Source organism: Punica granatum, chromosome 3 (assembly GCF_007655135.1).
Source record: "Punica granatum isolate Tunisia-2019 chromosome 3, ASM765513v2, whole genome shotgun sequence".
Lineage (NCBI taxonomy): Eukaryota > Viridiplantae > Streptophyta > Magnoliopsida > Myrtales > Lythraceae > Punica > Punica granatum.
This window is the reverse complement of record NC_045129.1, coordinates 31607401-31630471: the sequence shown is the minus strand read 5'-3', so window position 1 is coordinate 31630471 and position 23071 is coordinate 31607401. Positions and strand designations below refer to the sequence as shown.

Here is a 23071-nt window from a genome sequence, read left to right as displayed (position 1 = left end):
CGCGAGCAGCGTATCAGCGCCCACAGGTAGCTTCATCACTAAGCACAAGGAGTTATGTGTACGGACGAACTGACCCTTTATGACGTTTCTTCTCTGCTCCATTTTCCTTGTACTGCCTTTTCCCCTTTCGTTGTCATCCTTTTTTGGCCTTTTCCGAAAAAATATAGTAAATTATCCAGACGGGGTGGGCCCATGATGGAGCCCCAGCAATCTGGACCGTGAAATTCAAGTAAATCTCTCCCGATCGAACGGCCAAAGTTTTTCCACTTATATAAAAAAAAAAAGCCACGGTCGGTCACCTGAAAGCACGAAATTTGGTACGGATTGGATTGGATAGAAAGTTTTGAACAACTGTCATGTTACATTGTCATCCGATCGGAAGGCTCCCAATTGAGCATCTTCGTTATGTATTTTCGAAGAATGTATCTTCGAAGAGCAATGTTATTACCTACGAGTCGCATCCTCTGGCTCTCTCGGATTGGCATCGTTGTTATTGTTATGAAAGTAATAGGCATCTTATTATGTGAGAGTGTTAGAAGATCTCGATGCGCGGATGGAAAATACTACTCTGAAGTTCGAATGGGAGGAGATATCACTCTTCCCCTAATCGAAATTGTCAAAATATGAGGGAGGCAAAATTCGAGATTTGAATCATGATTTTTTGTCAAATTACAAGTGAGATTCTTTCTCATTAGAGATATTAAATTTTAAGAGAACTAGCCCAATTGACTAAATTAGCACTAAGTTTAATTGGACTGATGTGATGGTGATAAACTGACAATCGTCATTAACATACCGCTCTACGTTGAGCAAAGTTATCCCACATAATCATTTTGTTTTTCACTTTTTGGCCAAGGCAATAATCGTCCTAAAGTTCGTAATATGCACATAATCGAAATTGGCATCGACACCGGCTCTCAATTTTCCATTGTAATGAAACCGTTTGTTTCATTTGGTGCAAGGCCCCAATTCCATTGAAAAACATCAATCAATACATACATTATGTTCTTTTATTTTTCTTTTGCTGTTATGTTTATTTTATGTTTTTGATTTCAAAAGAAGATACTGTCGAATCACATGTACACTCTCTACTAGAAAACTTATACATCTCGTCAACTCAACGGTTGTTCGCGGGCCCCACAAACTCCGAGTACCCTTCGCTACCGGGCAAGACAAAACCATATTGTACATTTGGAATTTACAGCTAAAGGGTTGGAAAATTAGGGGAAGGACAAGAACAAAATTTCTTCCAAATACACTATGAGACGATTGAACATTTTCATTTTTCCCAATTGTCATATCTCTTGGGAAGGTACGAGGGCTGAGAAAATTATCCGTACCTCCGACAAATCCCATTTTGCAGCCCCATTGGGCCCCACAATTTTTCTACATATTTTTTCCTTCTTATTGCCATTTCGATTTTCATCCGCACGTTCCGCTCCTCTCACACGTGTCAGCCTCGGGATTCCATCCCATTCTTCTTCCTTTCCATCAGAAAACTTCTCCTGGAAGCTTATTGCTGGTGGAGCCCAGCTGGGAGGCCCACATGTGGACCCCACAAATCCCATGTATGCAATGTGCGCTGGCAAAACTGCAGGGGAAGTTGCTTCGTCTTGTCCCCTAAGGAAGGAGGAATTATGGATAAATTTTCTGTCTTATCAAATTACTACTTTGCCCCTCGGTCTTCTTTCACGAAATTTGCGTTCCCACGCATGGGAGATTCCAGTGTTTATTTATAGGTGAATGTGGGAGCATACTTGTGGTAATTGTGGTTCGCTGTCTCGAGGACTGTGAGATTCGCGTGTGCCGCGTCACGATTAACCGGTTTTATTGATATAATCGCGAGTAATCGAAACAATGTTGGCTTGTAATTTTAGTTCGATTATTACGTCACTTTAATTGTTCGATTTTATTTTCGACTTGATTAAATGCGCAACTTGTAAGATCAATGGCCAAGCAAAAAAAAAAATCAATTATGCTTAAAGGAAAAAAATCCCAAGTAATATTATGGAGGTAAAATTACCGTTTAGTATATTAATGTAGACTTCTTGTCAAATTATGCTTCCACGAAGCATAATTTAAAATGTCTTTTTACATTTATTGTTTCCTTGGAACTGATACTTCGATTTCTTGTCAATTTCTTCATTGTGAAATTCCATTTCCCCTGCACGTAATTCGTCTTAGATAACGCAACTTTGAAGAGATATTCGAGTAGGGGAACAAAGCAAAATTAAGGCCAAGCAAAGAATCAGAACAAGTCCGTGTGTCATGCTTCTAGCTGAAAAAACAATGAAAAATCCTTTTACGTGAACTACGAGCATCCCACTCGTTCGATCGGGAGTTTTGATGTGAGTATTTTAGATAAACTCTCAGCTCATAATCGACCATCTCTTCGATTTTCCCATACTAATATTCACGTCAAATTTTGTGAAAATTCAAACCAACTCAAATATAGATTTATGCAAAAAATTAATTTATATTCACAAAAGAATAATTATAATCTCTATTCTCCATATAATAATTACTTAACTCGTAAGTTAAATTTACAGAAAATAAGCGACACATATCTATCTCAATGAATTTATTAAACTAAATTTACAAATTATTAATTGAAAATAAGAAAAATGCAAAGGATCACGCAATGCGCGGGCTAATGAGACTAGTTTAAAAAGTATAAGATAACAGCAAGTGACAGCTTACAAGTCATTATTTTTGAGAGTGATATTTAAGTTGGAGAATGCTATCAAAAAAATTTATGTACGATTTATCAAATTTCATTTATATGAAATGCTGAAATTATATAATGTTATTGTGCCGCCATATCAAAATTAAACGGCATGAACAAACATGATCTTAACTAATGCCCAGATTTATGACAAATTAGAAACCATGTATAATCTTGATAAGATTTCTAATAAGGCCCAGACCTTCTTTTTTTTTAACGCTCAACCATTTATTTTTAACTTAATTCTATAATAGTAGGAACTTAAATTAAAGTAAGGTGTTAGTTTGCTGACTTTTACCTTTTTTTTTAACGCTCAACCATTTATTTTTAACTTAATTCTATATATAAGTAGAAAAATATGAACTTAAATTAAAGTAAGGTGTTAGTTTGCTGACTTTTACCTCATATAGGGGAATCAATGAGGACGAGCAAAAAGTCAGTGACTACATATTTACCACCGAAATTGCGTATTGGAAGCGAAATTGGTTTGTAAGCTGTGTATTCGCGTATCGATATAAAAGTTGGTACAATATATGCAAAGCTTAAAACTATAAGAACCGAGTAAAATAATTTTAGTTAGATTTTTTTTTTCTGCGATATGAATGAGCAATAATCCACAATAGCCTAATAGAAAACTATGTGGTTAACTTCTTGTGTGGTTTATTAATCGTGATTTTCTAAAAGAGTGCAGACTTTACATCATGAAATACGGTAACTAATACATAAAGATGCTTTGATTCGGATTCAAGAGAACATATTCAATTGACTTGTAAGTAGCAATTTCTATCATCAATGCGGCTTAAATATCATTTAACACAAGTTTCAAATTTATATATACAAATATATATATATATATTTTAAGCGTCATTAAATTCAAGTTAGAAATTTATACGGTAATAAAATGCGGATAAATACAATGACAACGACCATCGAGCCCCGCTGAACTTGCTCACACTTGCTAATCCCATCGGGCTTACCAGGCACTTGTTGGATTTTTGAATGCATTATCTCTAAAGCATCTAAAGCAGTGTCGAAATCGAGATCTGTACACATAATTAAAACTTCATTAATACGATAAGTCCCGACTTGGATTTTGAAATGCAGATCCTCTAACTGTTATCTCCCGGATTTAGACAATCTAACGACAATGAAATTTCGCTATGAATCCGAAAAAAAAAAATCAATGAAACTCGATTAAATTGGAAGAGGAAACACCCCAAGTTATTCTCAAATCAGGAATTATCTTCCTTCGCCGAAAGGAAGATTCTATCGGAAGGCAGAAAAAGCTGTAATTAATTACTTGTGAACAAAACCGAGGGCATAATGGTCATTCTCTAATTAATTTTGCTAATTACCCATTATTTTATTTTTGCCTATTTAATCGGGGGAGAGATGGCCCAATAATCCTCCCTCAAATCCCACGCCTTTTTTGTTTCTCTGCCTTCGCTTCCGCTTCCTCTCTCTTTCCTCCGCCCTTGTAATTTGTAAATACTCCCTCCCTCCCTCTCTCTCTCTCTCTCTTCTCATTCTCCCCTACCCACTCCCTCTGTCGAGCTCTTCTTCTCACGGAAAAACCTCTCAGTGAGAGCAATGGCTAGCCGAGGAAGGCGAGGCGGCCGCGGCGGTCGTGGAGATCGGCAGCGCCCTGCCGGTGGTGGCGATCAGCCGCCCCCTGCATTCACGCCTGGTCGCGCTCAGGCCGGTGGCCGGGGAGCCGGAAGCTCCGGGCCACCACCCAGGGCCTCCTACGCCCGCCCCGCTGCGACTGCAACCCCCAGTGTTGCTTCCAGCTCTTCTGCTCCGCCGCCTTCGGCATCTTCGTCGGCCCAGGTGGCTCAGCTTGGGCGCGACATTGAAGAGAAGCTGTCCTTGGGGCGGCCTGGGTCGGCCATTGTGCCTCCCAGGAGGCCTGGCTACGGTCGGGTTGGCATGAAATGTTTCGTTCGTGCCAACCACTTCATCGTCGAGGCCGCCGACAAGGATTATTTCCACTACGACGTGAGTATTGATCTGCTCTCCCTTCTCTGATTTCTTTGTCTTTGGTTTTTGTCTGTATTTCTTCCCTGTCTAGTCGCTATGGCATAACTGCGCATTCTGTTCCTCTGTTTTGTATTTTTTTTTTAATCTGCACGTTCCTGGTCACTGTTTGATCTGAATTAGGTTTGGTTTTCCTGTGGAGTGCTGTTCGTCGTTGGGTTTTTTATGCGCTCTGATTTTCCATATCTGGTTTCCTCGAATCGTCTGTGTTCAGGTTTTATACAGAAACTCGTTTCTGATAGATAGCCATTTTTGTGTTTTATTTACACTTCTTTCTTTCTGGGATCCCATCATCTGTAAGCTAATATACCTGTTTTGTTGTTCGAAATGGCTTTACTGTGCATTCTGTATGTCTGTTTTGCATTTTTCATCTTCACGGTTTCTGGACACTGTTTGTCCCGTGATTTTTTGCCTATTTAAATGTTTTTCTGTTTGTGGTTTTTTTTTTTGGTCCTTTCCATGTTCCGAGAACCATTGGTTGGCTCCATGTAAATTTTTTTGTACGATAGATAGCCATTCTTTGTATTATAAGTTGAATACGCGTTTCCTGAACTCAGTTTCTTTTCAGGTGACGATTAGTCCCGAGATTGCCTCGAAGCAAGTCAGTAGGGAGGTGATCTCCAATCTTGTTCACCTCTATGGTGAATCGCATTTGGGCAAGAGAATGCCTGCTTATGATGGCAGGAAGAGCCTCTACACAGCAGGCCCCTTCCCTTTTGAGTCCAAAGAATTTGTTGTTAAGCTTCCTGAGAGGAATGATGGAGGTTCGAGTTCCAAGAGGTGACGGTTTCATACTTAAGCTTGATTTGTGATTTGATGACATGTAATGTGCCCTTGTGATTTGATAGTACTCTTTCCTTGTGCAGGAAGGATCGCGAACGCCTGTTTAAGGTTAACTTGAAGCTTGCCTCGCATGGTGATCTTCATCACCTTCGTCAATTTCTCAGGGGCGTGCAGCCGGAATGCCCTCAGGAGACTATACAAGTGCTTGATGTGGTTCTAAGGGCACAACCCTCAATCTTGTAAACCTCTATCTTGTCACTGTTTAATGTTCGCCGGAGGCTATTAATTATTCTTGACCTGATAATTTCCTGTTTTATTAGATATAATGTTGTAGGCCGATCCTTTTTCCACCCGACCCTCGGCGCAACAGGGGATCTTGGGGATGGTCTTGAGTATTGGCGAGGGTACTATCAGAGTTTGAGGCCTACTCAGCTTGGCCTCTCAATGAATATTGGTATTAGACACTTAACATTCTGCCTGTCTTTTGGGCAATACATTATTTACCTGACCATAAGTTGATTAACTTTGTCTCTGCAGATCTTTCTGCAAGAGCCTTCTATGATCCTGTTATCGTGACAGATTTCATCCAGAAGCATTTCAACTACAGAGACATGACCAGAGCTCTATCTGATCAGGATCGCATCAAGGTAATTACCTGATTTTCCTTTTATGCTTGCCAGTTTTCTAATATTGACTCTCATATGGCATCATGAATTTTAATTGTGAAAATGATTTTTGCATCAATGTGCCTGGTTCTTCATACAGGTGAAGAAAGCTTTGAGAGGGGTGAAGGTCGAGCTTGTCCACCAAGAATATGCCAGAACGTACAGGATTACTGGAATTTCTCCCCAATCTGCCCAGCACACCATGTAACGTCCAAATCTATTGTATCTTCTTGCTTGCTTTTGAATTTTGTATGAAATCTCATCCCACTCCACTGATTTATCTTTTTGTCAGGTTTACACTTGATGATAACAAAACAAGTATTTCAGTTGTCCAGTATTTCCGTCAGAAATACAATATTGTTGTAAAACATCCAAATCTGCCTTGCCTTCAAGCTGGCAGTGATTCAAAGCCTGTGTACTTGCCCATGGAGGTATAACTATTTGTTATCATTAGTTTCGGTCCTTTTTTTTTTTCTTTTTTTAAATGGCCTTTCATGAGGTGCAGTAGTTGTAGTCAAACTTTGTTTATCCCTTCACAGGTTTGTAAAATTATCCGTGGGCAAAGATATACTAGGAAACTCAATGAGAAACAGGTTTCGAATCTGTTAAGGGCAACCTGTCAACGCCCTAATGATAGGGAACGCAACATTAGACAGGTATCAATACCCATTCTATCATCGAGTTGTAAACTCCTTAATTTTATCACTGTTTATTTTTTCTAAATGAACTTTGTGTGAAATGCTTGTGCAGATGGTCTCACAGAGAGACTTTGGTGCTGACAATCTAGTCAGCAACGAATTTGGGATGAAAGTAAGTGGTGATCTTGCGAAGGTTTCTGCTCGTGTTTTACCTGCACCGATGGTAAACCCTTTTGTACTATTTATATATATATATTGGATTTATCAACTATAATATGTAGAATTAAATCTACTTTAAGTTTTCACGTTCCCCACCTATTTGTCCCACTGCAGTTAAATTATCATCCCAGTGGTAGAGAAGCTACGGTCGATCCAAGGATGGGTCAATGGAACATGATCAACAAGGTAAAACTTTGTTTAATATACTTAAATAGCCAGTCATTATATATATATATATATATTTCAAGTTTGTCCGTTGCTTCTAGATTCTTCTCCATGTTTGATTTTATGGTCTGTTTTGACAGAAAATGATCAATGGGGCGAGAGTTGATGCCTGGTCATGTATAAACTTCTCAATGAAGTTGAACAGAAATGTTCCCTATGACTTCTGCGACGAGCTGGTTAACATGTGCAACAGCAAAGGAATGGTAAGGCCCATCCCTTCCATGATATAGTTTTGTTCCCATCTTTTGTCTTTTGAGTATATTGACTCTGGTATTGTTTTTGGATTCCTTCCAGGTGTTCAACCCCCGACCTGTGCTTGATATCAAGTTTGCCAACGTTAACCAGCTTGAGAGGGCTCTTGCTGATGTGCATAAGGAGTCCATGACAAAACTTGCTGGCTCGAACTGCCCTCAGCTTCAGTTGCTTATCATTATCCTGCCTGATATGAGCGGGTCATATGGTGAGTTTTCGATCATATAAGTCCTTTTCCCTAAAGTTCATTTTACAGGACTTTTTCTTCTCAGTGGAAGCTGATTTTCCTGCTTCCTGGACCATTTCTCTACAGGAAGGATCAAAAGGAAATGCGAAACTGAGCTGGGAATCGTCTCCCAATGCTGCCAGCCTAGGCAAGCTGCAAAGCTGTCCAAGCAGTACTTCGAGAATGTGGCGTTGAAGATCAACGTTAAGGTTGGTTTTAGTCCTAATTACATGCTTAAGTATTTCATGAAGTTGTGTGAAATGTTTCAATGGATATAGCTGGATATCAATTTGGATACTATATGTGTAGGTTGGTGGAAGGAACTCTGTTCTTAATGATGCTATACACAGAAAAATACCATGCGTGTCTGATATGCCTACCATCATCTTTGGGGCTGATGTGACTCATCCACAACCTGGTGACGATTCTAGCCCTTCTATTGCTGCTGTAAGACCTCTCATCTTCTGCTTTTAGAATTTATTTTCCCCTTGAACTTCTCTTGTTTTGGCTGATGTTTCTTTTGATGTTTAGGTTGTTGCTTCGATGGACTGGCCTGAGGTAACAAAGTATCGCTGCCTTGTTTCCGCACAATCCCACCGGGAGGAAATTATAGAGGATCTCTACAAGAAAGCTCCAAATCAACAAGGGACAATGCACAAGAGTATGATTATGTAAGTTATTGATGGATGATTCGCATTTCTTAGTACATGATGGTGTAGTATTTGACACTTCTTTTGTTCGCTCCTTGATACTAATCCCGGATCCTCTTTTATTTCAGGGATCACCTCAAGGCATTCAGAAGATCGACTGGGCTGAAACCTGGCAGGATTATCTTCTATAGGTAATCCTATTCTCTTCCTTTTTTCATTCTTGGATCAGCCTTTTCTGCTGGGGGTTCCAACCTCAAGGCTAGGTCTTTTACAGAGATGGAGTTAGTGAGGGCCAGTTTAGTCAGGTGCAGCTGTATGAAATTGACGCAATCCGCAAGGTAATATTGCCGATTTTCAACTTTTTTTCCTTTCAGGTCTGCTTTGTCAAGTAATCCTCTGAAAGTTCTTGGATAATAATTTATTTTGATACAGGCCTGTGCCTCGCTTGAGGAAGGATACCTGCCTCCTATTACCTTTGTTGTGGTCCAAAAGAGGCACCACACTCGCTTCTTCCCTGAGGACCAGCGGCGCACGGATAGGAGTGGCAATATTCTTCCTGGTATGATTCGTTTGCATTATTTTACCAAGTATTCGTTTATTAGTTTGCCTTATGTTTGCTGAACATAAATGATAATTTTTTCCATTAGGTACTGTTGTGGATACTGATATCTGCCACCCGACCGAGTTTGATTTTTACTTGAACAGTCATGCTGGTATTCAGGTGAGCAAAACGTGTTTCCCACTGGAAAACAACAAATTCAAATCTCTGCTCATTTCTGGGATGGAACTGTTTGAAAATCTGAACTTGCTCCATGCTTCTTTGCACAGGGTACAAGCAGGCCTGCTCACTACCATGTGCTGTATGATGAGAACAAATTTACCGCTGATGCGCTGCAGTTGCTGACCAACAACCTCTGCTACACGTAAATTGTTAAAACACCATCTTGTTTAAATTATTAGACATTTCCTTTCCTGACCTTGTTAATCACTGATATAATACTTTGTCAATGCAGCTATGCTCGGTGTACCCGTTCGGTCTCAATTGGTAAGCATGCCATAGCCTCAGATCCTTAGCCAGTGAATTTCAATACCGTATTTGATATTCTTTGTGTGCTGAATTTATTGTCTAAATTTTGCAGTTCCTCCTGCATATTATGCACACCTGGTTGCATTCCGCGCACGATACTATATCGAGGGCGACTATTCCGATGGTAGCTCTTCCGGCGGTCGTGGAGTTCGGGAAGGCGCTGTGGAAGTTCGCCAACTTCCTGCAATTAAAGATAACGTGTTGAACGTTATGTTCTTCTGTTGACAGTTGAAGATCAACTACTTTTAGCAGAACTTCTAACTTTGTAATGACACAGTTGTGAATGGTCTCCCATCGGAAAGCTTTTGAGATGGGTTTGAATTTCCTTTTCCCTGTTTAGAAGGGAGTATGTTTTGGCTCAGTGAAGCCTAACTCCTAAGCATTTTGGAACGGCTCGGTTGCGAATGGTCTCCCATCGGAAAGCTTTTGAGACGATGGGTTTGAATTTCTTTTCTGTGTGTAGAAGGGAGTATGTTTTGGCTCAGTGAAGCCTAACTCCTAAGGCCTTGTTTGGATTCAGGAACAAAAAAATTAACACATTATACACATTTCTCAAGTTAAAAATTTTAACTTTAACGTTAACTCAATATATTACAGAATAAAAACATATGTTTTTCAAGTCAAGTTTATAATCACATTTCATTTGTCTTTTTTCAAAATCAAAATCAAAATCAAAATTACTTTTAACTTTGAATCCAAACGCACTCGCATTTTGGAGTGTCCAGTGGATTTGATACATATGGAAGTTAACTCTGTTTGATTCAATGGAGAGACTTTTATTGTTAATCTCGTCCAGATTTTGTTAACTTTAAGTCGATCTTTATGATGTTCATTGATGAGGCTCCAGTGGGTCAAAGTTCGGCATAGTATCGCTCAGCTGGAGTATGATATAGAGCTCGTCGGGATGTTCATGAGTTATTTTCTGGCTAGCCTTGTGCTCACCAGTTGCAGTTGACCGTGTGGCTTGCCCAGGCATGTGAACCCAGTCGATAACCCCTCGGTTAGCCTTCCCTGGAACAATTTGAGCTTTGCCCGAGCTTGATCTAAGGGAATGCAAGCTCAGGTCTGACGAGGCTGAGATCGGATCCATCTTTTGTGGCCGGATCTGATTTCTTTGGCCCAAGATTGGCAACCCAAGTCGTGGTGGAGATAGGGTTGCAACCGCTGAACTTATGCCAAGAGGGCAGTGGTTCAAAGGAATGTAGCAGTTACCATTCAAAGACTTGTCCGTTCGGTTTTTCTCCATTATCTCAGAGCTTCAGCTGTTCGAACACCTGCCGGGATTTGCTTCCTGACAGACATCGAAGGCATCACTAAAGACTTATTACAACAATCGACATGAACATCAGAGGCATTACTAAGACTTACCATGAAAGATCAACTCGACAAAGAAGAATCAATTCTTTACCATTACAAGTTTCTATAACAGAGTACGAAGCATAGCTCACGTGCCCGGAGAAGAAACTATAGAAGCATATATGGTGTTAATGAGTAAAACCTCTAATGGGTTTAATTTACAGTGCTGCAAGTTTCCTAAATGAATAATAAATATTACATGAGGAACACAAAAAAGAATCCGTAACATCATGATCCTCAAGCCTATACCACATCATGCAGCCACTAGCTGCAGGTTAAATCAAAACATCGAACCTCCTGGATCGAAATAATACTAAACCAGGGAATGAAGAGACCAAAAACAGCGACTCGCATACCCTGGTCCCTGTTAAGCGAATGCTATAGGTGCTGGAAGATCCCAGTGATTAGAACACAAAGAACGGAGGCTATTATACAACAGATTATCAGTTCCCGTGATGAAGCGACCCTAATTGAGATGCCGCGACTCAGATCGCCAGTGTTGACGTACTCATTTCTCCCTGTATTGATGGCTGTTGAGACATTGACTGACATTGAACCTGACATGATTGATTAATTCAACAGTTAAAAGGCAGGAATTTGGAACTGGAAAAGGGTTGAAGCAGTCGGTTGAGATTATACAACGACCACAACAGTTAGGGGGGAAAGTAACTTACAATCGTAATTAGCCCACCCAATCCTTTGACCGGCGAGATCATAGACAAAAATTTTGTTCTTCAAAACGAGGTCTGCAACAGAAGGGGGTAACTTTCAGATAGCTGTCTCAAGAAGTATATTACCGACTCCACCTGACTATTCTTTATCCAATACAACATTGCAGAGATGTCCGTGGTTTAGCATGAAGTCAAATTTGAAACTGGAATATCAGCTGGCTTTCAGACGCTCGAGTTATGAACTATCGTCCATATCTGAATGTACGATTTTGACGACACCCAAAGATAGTACAAGAATGAAACCAAATCTTACAGAACAACTATATACACAAGTCAAATGATGATAACACTGGAACCCCCGAAAATATTTCAAGAAAATTAAGATTTCAGTATATGCCGCGTACCTCCTAATATTGTTATTCCCTGGCCCTGAATTTTCTGGAATCCCATGCACCACACCGCTGAACCGTCCTAGGAAACAAACAGAATAATTAGACTTTATCCTATTGAGGGATATAGACTTTCATATCTTCAAGCAGAATTTCTCCAGAACAGTGTGAACTGTTAAATTTGGGGCTCCAGAAAAGACTCACTATTGAACTCTGCTGCAGTAGGTAGTCTTGAGGGCCCAATAACAAGGAGGCCCCACCCTCGAAATTCAGGCTAAGTTGCGGAAACACTTCATTGACACTGCACAAAATCATGGACTGCTTAGATGTTTTCGATGATTTATAGATGAACATAAAAATAAAGAAAGAGAGAGACACTGTATTATTGAACCTCAATGAGATTATATAGCACTGGTTCCCCTTTGAGAGAACAACACGTGCAGCTTGAGACACAATAGCAGTAACCTGTGCAGAAAGAACTGATGATGATATTATGAAACTCGTCATCCTTGTCACTTTAAGCATTGAATATCATTGATCACCATGCATTGCCTGACTCCAATTTCCAGCAGAATCTTAATAATGAGAAGATAACCCTCATCAGTTACCGTAATTTCCAAATCACACCTTCCCTAGACAACACAAGACAAACTCTTTTCTGGTAAGGGACCCCTGCAAGGCCCACCACAGCCAAGAACCTCCCCTCTGTCAGGCTGAGACCTTGCCATGCAAGGTCTTGGCCACGTTTAGACACGACAGGGCAAATGCCGGAGGAAAGAAGCTATATGAAAGGTAAAGGAAACAGATATATATTTGTGTAATTGCTGAGATTGGGTTGGAGAGACGAGGTTAGTTCTTTGCAACCAGATGAGGCCTAATTTTCCGAATCGGAGCAATTTTCCAGGCTCGGTAAGGAAGTACTGAAATTTCAGTTCCCTGTATATATATATATATATATATATATATATATTGTTCACTTGGAGACTTACAGCGTTAACCAGGGGATTGTAAACTTCATCAGTGACGTAGGCCAAAGTCGTCCCAGAATCAACTATGGTTCCTTGGCCATTCGATGTCGCAAAGACAGAGGGATCAATTGGCAGTGTCTGACCATTAACAGAAATACTTTGCAGATTCAGATTGTAATGAGGCCTGCAGTAGGACACAGAAGTAATGCCTCAAAATCATCAGTACAGTAATCTAAAAAAAAAAAAAAACTAAAAGCCAAACACGAAAGAATCTTACAAGATTGCCAAAACCAAATTTGCTTATATAGATATCATTGTCTTACTCTTCTGTTTTTGGATAGATTTCTTGACCGTATCATCACACACGATAATCAGATACCAATACTGTGGACTTGTGATTAAAACTGATTGATTAAGATGAGCTCAATACACCATTCATTCACTGAACATCTGAGATATTCCATCAAATCAACCAACTAAACAAAGCTTCATAATGCTCCTACACAGAATTTGGTCCAAGAAATCTAATGATCAACATGCCAATAGGTTTTAAAATCAGTATTCCTTCAGTATTTCAAATCTATAAATCGCACTCTTTTCTTAGGATGAAAATCAAATGAATCCTGATGACCCTAAATAGAATCTCTGAGAAGAAAGAACGCACTGGGATGGGACAAGGGGAGTGTAGACTATGCTTGGCTCCACGATTTCACCAAGAACCAGTATCCCACCACCATCACCATCTCCTCTTAAGCAGTGCGAGAAAGCCTTCGGAGCTATTCCCTCAGAAGCAAGTTGCGAGATAACCGACAGACCCTGTTGTCCAAATCCAAAAATCCCATCCACTGCCCGATCTGATTTGGTCAAGTCCCCAGTTTGTGTTGTGCTACACCTGTTCCATAGAACACCATGATTACATTAAGGAAGTTTCCAAGAAATTCAAAGAACCACACCTTAAGTCTATTTAGAGAAATTATCATTTATGAGAGCAATAACTTGTGTATGCTTTAGTCCCGAACTAACTTAGGAAACTGAAGTAAGGATGTATATATGGGATACTGGAATAGTCAGGCCAAATGGAGCAACATAACAAAGATTGACTCCGTACAGAAAAAGTATACAAGATTTTTCTAAAGCAACTCTTCACTCTTAAGTAAAGGTTGCCTGCCCCAGCATTCCCCCATGCCTCACTACAGTTCCATCCTTGAAGCTAACAGAAGCTTCACACCAATGCTACAATGCAGTATCAGCGAGTACAGAAAAGCATAGGAGCCGATATTCCAGTTCCACAGAGCATAGACAAGAAAAACTAATTTCACTTTCATTCAATTCACTTTCTTTTGCGGAATCACATTGATTGCTCTATTACCCGAAGACAATACGAGCCGTAGAATTAGCAGTCAGAGAATTCCCCACTATCGTATCAAAGTTCAGCAAGTCTGATACATAATATCCAGAAGTGCCACTGCCATCTCCATACTGGAAAGTGTAACTGCACATATTGTTTTGAGTCGAGCAGCCTGAGTCTGATGATTGGATGCCTAAACTGCACCTCTGGTCGGAGCAAGAGACTGGAGATGCTGTTGACGAGCTCCCGGGATCAAAGAAGTTGAGAGGAATCTGTCGAGAGTCGAGGAACAGTAAATGCGGCCATATTCTATCGAGCTCAAACAAGGCCTATGTTAAAGGAGAGATTATATGAAAGATGTGATTGCTTACATGGAGTCCACTAGATTCAGGGCATCCATTACACGGGCGGCAGCTCACCCACAGAACATCACTTCCCGTATCTATCTGTACATAGAAGTCCCTTGGAGGAGAACCCAACTGAACCTTAGCATAGTAGAGACTACATATAAAGAAGCAAAACAAGCATAGTAACTCTTGAGTGCAAGACCGAAATTAACAGAAAGCAAAAATGAACACCAATCACCTTCCGTCCCGACATTCCATTTCGGAATCTTTGAAATCTTAACCGGGAACTACTAACTAACACGACCGGCTTGTTCTGTAACGGCTTCATTACGTACTATCAAGAGCTTGTGATATGAAACTTTCGCAACAATCGTAATTGCACAGCCAACTTCTACAACAGCACAAGGGGTTCTATAAATATCAACCTTTTACCCACCGAACAAATCCAAATGAGCAGAACTTCACAGGAAGCGGTTAAATTTAAAAATGAAACGGAAACAAAATTCTTCCTCTAAATTCCCTGTCAGTTATTCCCTTTTATGGAAACAAGAATATAAATGCGAGTATGAGCTCTAAGGCGAATGAATCATCAGTACCCGACAACAAAGGGATCGAATGTCCCTTGGACGTGGAAATCAATGACGCCGCCGGAGGACTGCAGAAGCCGCCCGTGCCTGACCAGGTCCCGATTTACGAGCCGGCTCAGCTCGGCCCGGTGGTCCACCGGGAACGCTCTCTCCAGGTTCAGGGTCGCCGGGAACCCGCGGCAGAGCAGGGGCAGCACCGCGACCGCGACGAATAACCCGGCGCGGCCAAAAGCAGCCGCCATATAAGACTTCCGAGGTGAAAGCTCCCGACCCTTCAGACCCTTCTACGTATATAGAAGGAAAGGGAGGAGGAATCTGAAGCGGATAAGGGATGGGGAAAGCGAGAAAGGGACAGCGAAGAGGGGGAGGGGTTGGAATCGGGTTTTGGTTCTTGAATCAGAACATCGCATGGGCAAATGCTCAAAAGAGGCAACGATCGAAGTTTCTAATGGCAGGCGGTAACGGGGAATATCTATATATGTATGTATATAAACAAATAATGGCTAATGTATGTATGTATGTATTGTATGAATTGTTTATGGCTATGGCTATGGCTATGGCCATGGATGGATGGGAGCTTCGATGCATCTTCTTCCTCCTCCCTGTTCGGTGAACATCTTCCTGCCGCTGTTCTGCCTTTTTTGCTAATCCGAGATACAGCGATTCCCTTCCCATTGCGCGCGTGTGATGCACGCGTTTTTCTTATATTTTATTTTATTTTATTTTTTTGAATTATTAACTTTTGTTTTTCTTTTTTCTTTTTTCTTTTTTATTTTTAGGGTTGAACGATAAGATTTTATTTTATTGAAAGCAACATAATTTATTATTTTCTCTTTTGGAAAATTATTTATTTATAAAATCAGGAAGTCAAACTTCAGATTTTCAGCTTCCACTAACCACTATAATAAAATTGCTTCGCGCCCTTTTCAATCTGTGTTTGCAAATGCTGAACATTGAAAAGGTCTCGTGTCTAACTTAAATATCGATATTTAATCATTCAATTGATCGTTGAGACATCAGTGCTACGACTTAAAATTATTCCCTAGTCTAATCGAATATAATATATACAATAAAGCAGGATCTATAATATTATAGTTCCCCCATGAGTTTTTTGCTAAATTGCTTTCACATCTCTCTGCAAACTCGAGAAAACTGATTTAGTAATTCACTTTGCAGCACTTGCCAAGGACTAGTGTTAATATTTTCCGATATTTTAAATCCCTTTAGAACTCCTTGATTTTTATTCAGAATAGACGGTTTAACAGCGGACAGTGAGGAGATAATTTTGGGGTTTGTTAACATGCAACATAGTGGGATGCTTTTCTTTTACTTTTCATTTTTTTTCTATTATCTTATTTTTCAATAATTAATTTCAATGAAATAGGAGCGTTTAGTGATTTATATATATGTATGTAATAAAGTTTTATATTTAGCTAAAGTGGTGATAGAATGCTCTTATTTTATATAATAGATGAGTTTACAAATGGGGAAAGCTATAGTTTGAAATTGTATCATAAGAAAGCTATTCTTTCATGAATTTTGACTATTCACAAAAATACAAACATATATTGAATATTGTATTAGTATTGGATATTGAAAAGGCAAAAATTTGATACTGGCAAATGAAAACATATTAGTACTATTGATATACAATTGTTTTTTAGAGTTAAAATACCATTTCATATTAAAAGAGGAAGATGTAGTGTTCTAATAAGGTTAAATGAAGCACATCATAAATTTACACCATTAAATTTGTACATGGACAATAATAATTTAAAGATCTGTCAGTGATAAAATTTTCAAAATTTAGATTTATAAAAGTGAAGTATTTCACTTAATAAGTAGTAGTAGTGTACCACTGAAAATTGCCGAGATATTTATGACATATAGGAATTAACAAAGACAGATAAAATAAAAGGATTCAGTAATTTTCAAAATATATTCATATCTATTGGCACCAAATTATATTGTTCCAAAAACTCAAGATAAAAATACAATTATACGTGTAAGAATGAATCTTTTTGGAAGTTTGAGTTACCAATCAAAATTCTAAAAAAAGAAAAAAAAACCATATTTCTGCTTTTAAATACAAATCCAAATTAAATTCGACAAATAAAAAATAATAAGCACATATATATATATATATATATATCTGCACTTTATATTCAGTAAAGTCTAATATATTAGAATTCTGAAATAAGTAAAGACAACTCGATCATTATTAATGAAGAAAGTTAGCATACCATATGAAACTAATCAATGTAATCTTGTTGCACGGGGCTCGTTAGCTAATTATGGCGGTAAAAACCACTTTAGTCGATCATTGACTATTTATTAGAGATATGAATGGGTGGCAATATATGTCGTGTCGTATTTAAACGGGTCGCGTCCAGACGGATTTCTGTAGAAAGTTCTAAACTCGAGCATGACACGTTTAATAAACGTGTTAAGATTTTCAAACACAGTTTAATTACGGATTTGAATACGACACGTCTAACTCATTTTACTAAGCATGTCTAAATGTATATATATACTTACCTACACGATATAACACTATTACTTCTAAGTACATATTATACTACATGATATGACACTATTAACTTAATTACATATTATTACTCGATTGACATGATAAATACACCATAAACGAATGATTTATATTAATAAATTTAGATGATTTTAGTGTAATTTCTTCTATAAATTGATACAATATGTGAAACAAATTTATTAACAAATACCACATGATATAAACAGGTCTAACCATGTTTAAATGGATTACAAGGGTTGCACCCGTTTAAATACGATTATTTATCGTGTCTACGGATTTAATCTGTTTAGACACGAAACACATTTAGCCTTAATCCAAACCCTCTTAGCTTCATGCCGTATCCATGTCGTGTTATCGTGTGGTGTCAAATACTGCTAGCAGATCGAAAAAGTAGGCAGGAGTTCGCTTCCATCTATTATTCTTAATCTCCTCTGTCTAAAAGCATAATTCTATATTATTTTTAGAATTTCATTTTCATCTATTATTTTCAATTTCTTGTACGTGGCAAAAGAGCCATGTCAATAATTTCCGATACTTAAAAGACAAACACGGTTAACCAAATGGACCGGGAGACATTGGTCAAGAAGGATTTCGATTAGATTTGCTAACGTATGCTTTGAATTGATTGTCCATTTCACCAAACTGCCCATAATATAACATGACGTGAAAAGAAATTCGTTCAATATATTTATTTTCTTTTTCTTTTTCTTTTTCTTTTTCTTTTTCTTTTTCTTTTTACCCCTTCTGAAGAAGAGACCGAGCTCTTAGTGGCCCCGCCAAATGGCTTTCTTTGGGGGGACTTAATGGACCTGAGATGGGCCCAAAGCTAGGCCCACAAATATCTGGTGGGGAAGAGGCATGCAGTTTCCTCTTTCCATTTGCTCCTCTCTCTTTTTTTTTGTCCATTTCCCCACTTTTCTTGAAGAAAGCTTTCGATTTGCTTTTGAAAATGCTTATTTATCAGTGCTCACAACTTTGTCTGAACCCAATGCAATTATTCACGCTCTTCTTTAAGAGAAACCAACAAAAAAAAAAAACAGTTCCATATGACCTTTTACTTTCAAAAAGAAATGGATGAATTTGTGGCTAGTGTTAGTAATCGACAGACACAAACTTTATCTTAAAATTTCAAAAGAAAGTGAAGCCTTTGATTAGCTATTAAGTAACAACGACTCTGTGAGCGCTCTAGGACGCTACCCGGAATCGCAAATGGTCTGCCCAATGCTTGATCGGAGTCGGAGACATGTGTTCTCTAACCAGGGACGAACCTAGGATTTCGATTGAGGGGACGGACTCTCTAAAGGGTATATAATGATATTGCTTTCAATTTATAGGGGACGAACATAATAATTTTTATAAAAAAATTGAACCATAATATATAAATTTCCTTATAACATTAAAATTTTAAAATGGATGACTGCCCCACTTTCAGTCTCCTCTCGATCCATCTTTGTCTATAACGGTGTTCTCTACATTCCTTGCGTAGGGAGAAAATCCATTAACTTTACGAGGAAAAGAGGTACAATTCAACATCATAATTATTACTTTTTTTCTTTAATTTTTTTAACCATTCATTCAATTTTTAATATTAATTTTTCTCAACTATTTATTATTTTTTCAACAATTTAATAATACAATCATTATTTTTTTGACAATTCAATAATAAAATCATTATTTTCTCTTAACTATTCTTTTTTCTCATACTAAATTTCACACTATTATTATTATAATAGTTGTCACAGTTTCTCCGAAATTTCACGGAACAAACATGGAAGGAAGAGAACATAGGACAGAGGTGTCATTTTCAAAGGGAACTTTCATGGAAAGAAATAACACGCACACATATGTGTGTATATATATATATATATATATTTGTAAATCACTGACAATATTAGAAAAAATCATTTATTTTCTTTCCGTTAATATTCTATATTTCAAGAATATTAACGGACACTAAAGTTGATCTCATTAGTTAATCAACATCATATAATACAGTTTTAATGAATGCATGTATATAGTTACATACATTCATTAAATATGTACATCCTAATACTATAATTTTTTTTCGATTATAATAGGAGGTTCATGGCATAATACAAAGAAATTGAAAGGAAATCTAAATAAAAGAGTACGGGTAGTCTCACTGATGAGAATCGAACTTAAAATCTTTAGATTACCAGGTGAGAGTATTAGCTACTGCACTACACCCCTTTCTCCTAATACTACAATTTAGTGGTATGATTATTATTATTATTATTATTATTATTATAAAACTTTAACTAATGCTTTCATTCGTAGCTGGATTTAAAAATACATGTGGCACAGGCTGTAGTTTCTGCAGGCCTTCCACTTCATTTCCACGCAAGCGTCGCCTTCCTTCCTATGAAAATGAAATGAAGCCCGCAAGAAAATAAATGAAGATAAACAACGTTGACCCAAAAAAAAAAGGAAAAAGAAAAAAAGAGTAAGGCCAAGAAATTTGCAGCATATATATATATGTATAAATTGACTCCAATGAATGGACTCTACTTCTCTACTTCTGAGTTCAATTCCAATGGCCTGCGACAACGCCTCCCCGTAACGCTCCAATCTTTTTTCTGCATATATAATAATTGGTGGCTTGCTGAATTCGATTAGTTAACCCGAGCCTATGCCTCCCTGCAGGTTCGAGACTAGCGAGATGCTTGCGAGTTTCGTGACCTCGACACCCCTGCTGGACAGCGCGTGGCGGATCTGCAGCCACGCCAATGCGGTGGCCCCGAGAGGATATGTGGTCGAGGTAGCTGGGGTGTGGGCTACTTGGCCTTTTCTGGAGTTCAAGTGGTCGGGGGCTCTGACTCCGAGCTGTGTGATCCTAAATGGGGATCAATGGTCCCGCTGGATGTGGCCAGCAACGGGCTGTTCTCGGCTCTGAAGAGCCCAGTGGAGGAGGAGGAGGAGGAGGAGGAGGAGGAGGAGGAGCAGCCGGTGATGGTGCACGCCGGATTTCTGCAGCTGTTTCTGGATTTCTATGGGAACTGCAACTTCCAAGACCAGGTCTAAAATTAATATCCGCCTTACTACTGACATGGCATGCTGCTCTAAAACTAAAATGAATCTCGACATGTCTAATATACCTGTAAATTGTACTATGTACGAGGTTTATCGATTAATCCAATATGATCCAAGGAAACAAATTCCTGATCGGTCCGAGGATTGTTCCTTTTTTTTTCCTCCTCCAGATGACGTTGCTAGAGAGGAGCAATTGCAAGTCAATAGTGATCACTGGCCACTCCATCGGAGCCGCGGCCGCAGCACTCACCTCTCTTTGGCTCCTCTGCCGCTCCTCCTCCTCCATCCCGCTTCTCTGTATCACCTTCGGCTCGCCCCTCCTCGGCAACTCTGCCCTCTCGAAGGCCATACTCCGGGAACGGTGGGTTGGGAGTTTCTGCCACGTGGTCTCCAAGCACGACATTATCCCCCGCCTCCTCTTCGCCCCTCCCTCGGCCCACATCCTCTCCCTACTACACCTATGCCACTTCGGAACAAACAGCATTCCCGAAGAAGCGCTGTTTAGTTACGTGCTGTCGTGTGCTGGGAAGGCGGCGAAGGAAGTGGAAGGGTTGTCGGAGAGTGACGGGTTGTGCTTCACGCCGCTGGGAACCTATGTGTTCTGCTCCGAGGAGGGGGGGATTTGTCTGGACAATGGCGCTTCAGTCGTCAAGATGATGCACCTGCTGTTCTCGAGGAGTTGCCCTAGACAGAGCACCGAGGATCACTTTAAGTACAGCGAGTACATCGGGAAACTGCTTCTTCAGTTCTTGAAGAGGAGGGAACTGCAGGGAGAGGAAGGGGGACTGGGGTTGAACGGATCGACCTACGATGCTGGAGTTTCATTGGCATTGCAGTCGTCCGGAATAGACAGACAGGTATGTAAGGATCGGTTTTTTTTTTGGCGCAGTAAGACTTTAGACGTGCAGAACCTGGAACGAACTTGAACTCGATTGGTAGAGTGCTTGTTAAACCTGTTATTGCTTCGTATGCGATTGCAGGAGATGGTCTTAGGATCGGCAAGAGACTGCTTGGAAATGGCGAGGCAGAATGGAAGCACGCGGAACCTGAACAGCGCTCACTTAGCAGTCCGGCTGTCCAAGATCACGCCCAACAGGGCCCAGATTGAGTGGTACAAAGCACTATGCGACGGGTCTGAGGAGCAGCTTGGGTACTATGACACGTTCAGGCAGATGCGGACCGCCAAGCGGGAGCACGCCGTGAACATGAGCAGGGTCGTCCTCGCGACCTTCTGGAATGGGATGGTCGGAATGTGGGAGAGGAACGAGCTGCCTTTCGACTTCCACCGGAGGTCGAAGTGGATCAATGCATCTCAATTCTACAAGCTACTTGTGGAGCCCCTGGACATAGCCGATTACTACCGAATGGAGAAGCACCGGGAGAAGGGGCACTACATCGAGAATGGAAGGGAGAGGAGGTATCGGGTTTTCGACCGGTGGTGGAGGGAAAGAAGTAAAGGAAAGAAGAGTAGTAGCAAGAGGAACAACTTTGCGGGCTTGACTCAGGACTCTTGCTTCTGGGCGAGGGTCGAGGAAGTGAAGGAGTCAGTCGAGATGGCTAAGACGGAGACCGAGCCAATGAAGCTAGGGGCAGTCTTGGAGAGGATAAGCAAGTTCGAGAAGTACGCAGGGGAATTAATTGAGAGCAAGGAGGTGTCCAGGGATGTTCTAGCTGCAAACTCGAGCTACAGCAAGTGGCTCCAAGAGTGGACAGCATTGAAGCCGAGGTTTCAGCAACTGATCAATAATAGCAAGTCCTAGCAATAACATAGCTAGTCATGATCAGCCTTACTATCTCCATACCATCCGTCGCATTTGATTTCACTGAACCGGAACTAGAGCATTGAGGAAGGAAGAACCGCAAAGGATTTCAGATGACTTGGATCCGCTCAGAATTTCCAGCCTGAGAGACAAGTGGAGAGGGAATACCGTGGTAGATATGTGATATTTATGAGAGAAGCACACTGGTCTCAGCTATAGTAACAAATTCCTATCGTGCTAGTCATGATCAGCCTTACTATCTCCATACCATCCGTCAGCATTTGATTTCTTACTTTAAGAAAGATCTTAAAGTAAGAGCTTTTAGGACTTACCATGTCATCTCGAGCCAGGTTAGTCCTGGTTTTTCGTCTTTGGATTCTCTTTATGTTTATTTCCATAGGAAAGATAATCACTCATTCTAGATCAAAGAGTGATTCTGAGCCTGACAGTTCTATTTCTCCTTCTGTTGTATCATAGGGCTACGTAGTCTACTCTATAAAATTATTTATTTATAAAATCAGGAAGTCAAACTTCAGATT

The 23071-nt window shown here is 39.9% G+C and overlaps 3 protein-coding genes across 7 annotated transcripts; 2 read left to right on the top strand and 1 right to left on the bottom strand.

The window, feature by feature from the left end:
• Window positions 1-4128: 4128 nt before the first annotated feature.
• Window positions 4129-10055, top strand: LOC116199228 (protein argonaute 5). Its single transcript, XM_031529518.1, has 22 exons — window positions 4129-4723; window positions 5331-5542; window positions 5629-5784; window positions 5866-5999; window positions 6083-6192; window positions 6311-6414; window positions 6503-6641; window positions 6750-6866; window positions 6961-7071; window positions 7182-7253; window positions 7373-7495; window positions 7587-7752; window positions 7858-7979; window positions 8080-8217; window positions 8302-8441; window positions 8549-8611; window positions 8695-8758; window positions 8853-8979; window positions 9068-9141; window positions 9249-9343; window positions 9434-9465; window positions 9560-10055. The coding sequence occupies exons 1-22, from the start codon at window positions 4316-4318 to the stop codon at window positions 9730-9732; spliced, it is 2880 nt and encodes a 959-aa protein (XP_031385378.1). The 5' UTR covers window positions 4129-4315; the 3' UTR covers window positions 9733-10055.
• Window positions 10056-10889: 834 nt separating this feature from the next.
• LOC116199229 (aspartic proteinase-like protein 2) lies at window positions 10890-15811 on the bottom strand. 4 transcript variants are annotated; one of them, XM_031529522.1, is made up of 11 exons: window positions 15183-15506; window positions 14825-14977; window positions 14611-14740; window positions 14261-14511; window positions 13556-13783; window positions 12913-13075; window positions 12315-12388; window positions 12128-12224; window positions 11939-12005; window positions 11538-11609; window positions 10890-11420 (listed from the first exon to the last, which is right to left on the bottom strand). In XM_031529522.1, the coding sequence occupies exons 2-11, from the start codon at window positions 14842-14844 to the stop codon at window positions 11242-11244; spliced, it is 1281 nt and encodes a 426-aa protein (XP_031385382.1). In that variant the 5' UTR covers window positions 14845-14977; window positions 15183-15506; the 3' UTR covers window positions 10890-11241. The 4 variants fall into 4 exon arrangements, with proteins under 4 accessions (XP_031385382.1, XP_031385383.1, XP_031385380.1 ...); XM_031529523.1 differs by having other exon boundaries at window positions 14611-14701; XM_031529520.1 differs by lacking the exon at window positions 14825-14977 and having other exon boundaries at window positions 14611-14701; window positions 15183-15811.
• Window positions 15812-20141: 4330 nt separating this feature from the next.
• On the top strand, window positions 20142-23071 carry LOC116199227 (lipase-like PAD4). Of its 2 annotated transcripts, XM_031529515.1 has the most exons (4): window positions 20142-20298; window positions 20386-20757; window positions 20943-21629; window positions 21753-23071. In XM_031529515.1, exons 2-4 carry the CDS (start codon window positions 20590-20592, stop codon window positions 22530-22532), a joined length of 1635 nt encoding a protein of 544 aa, XP_031385375.1. In that variant the 5' UTR covers window positions 20142-20298; window positions 20386-20589; the 3' UTR covers window positions 22533-23071. The 2 variants fall into 2 exon arrangements, with proteins under 2 accessions (XP_031385375.1, XP_031385377.1); XM_031529517.1 differs by lacking the exon at window positions 20142-20298 and having other exon boundaries at window positions 20316-20757.

Bases quoted from the DNA above. Each gene is read 5' to 3' on its own strand.
- LOC116199227 (XM_031529515.1), top strand. From the start codon at position 20,590: ATGGTCCCGCTGGATGTGGCCAGCAACGGGCTGTTCTCGGCTCTGAAG. The intron at 20,758-20,942 runs GTCTAAAATTAA...TTCCTCCTCCAG, and splicing joins ACTGCAACTTCCAAGACCAG to ATGACGTTGCTAGAGAGGAG. The intron at 21,630-21,752 runs GTATGTAAGGAT...ATGCGATTGCAG, and splicing joins CGTCCGGAATAGACAGACAG to GAGATGGTCTTAGGATCGGC.
- LOC116199228 (XM_031529518.1), top strand. From the start codon at position 4,316: ATGGCTAGCCGAGGAAGGCGAGGCGGCCGCGGCGGTCGTGGAGATCGG. The intron at 5,785-5,865 runs GTAAACCTCTAT...CTGTTTTATTAG, and splicing joins AGGGCACAACCCTCAATCTT to ATATAATGTTGTAGGCCGAT. The intron at 6,642-6,749 runs GTATAACTATTT...ATCCCTTCACAG, and splicing joins CTGTGTACTTGCCCATGGAG to GTTTGTAAAATTATCCGTGG.
- LOC116199229 (XM_031529519.1), bottom strand. From the start codon at position 15,415: ATGGCGGCTGCTTTTGGCCGCGCCGGGTTATTCGTCGCGGTCGCGGTG. The intron at 14,741-15,182 runs GTACTGATGATT...CTTTATATGTAG, and splicing joins TTCGATCCCTTTGTTGTCGG to TCTCTACTATGCTAAGGTTC. The intron at 12,225-12,314 runs GTTCAATAATAC...GATTTTGTGCAG, and splicing joins TGCTATATAATCTCATTGAG to TGTCAATGAAGTGTTTCCGC.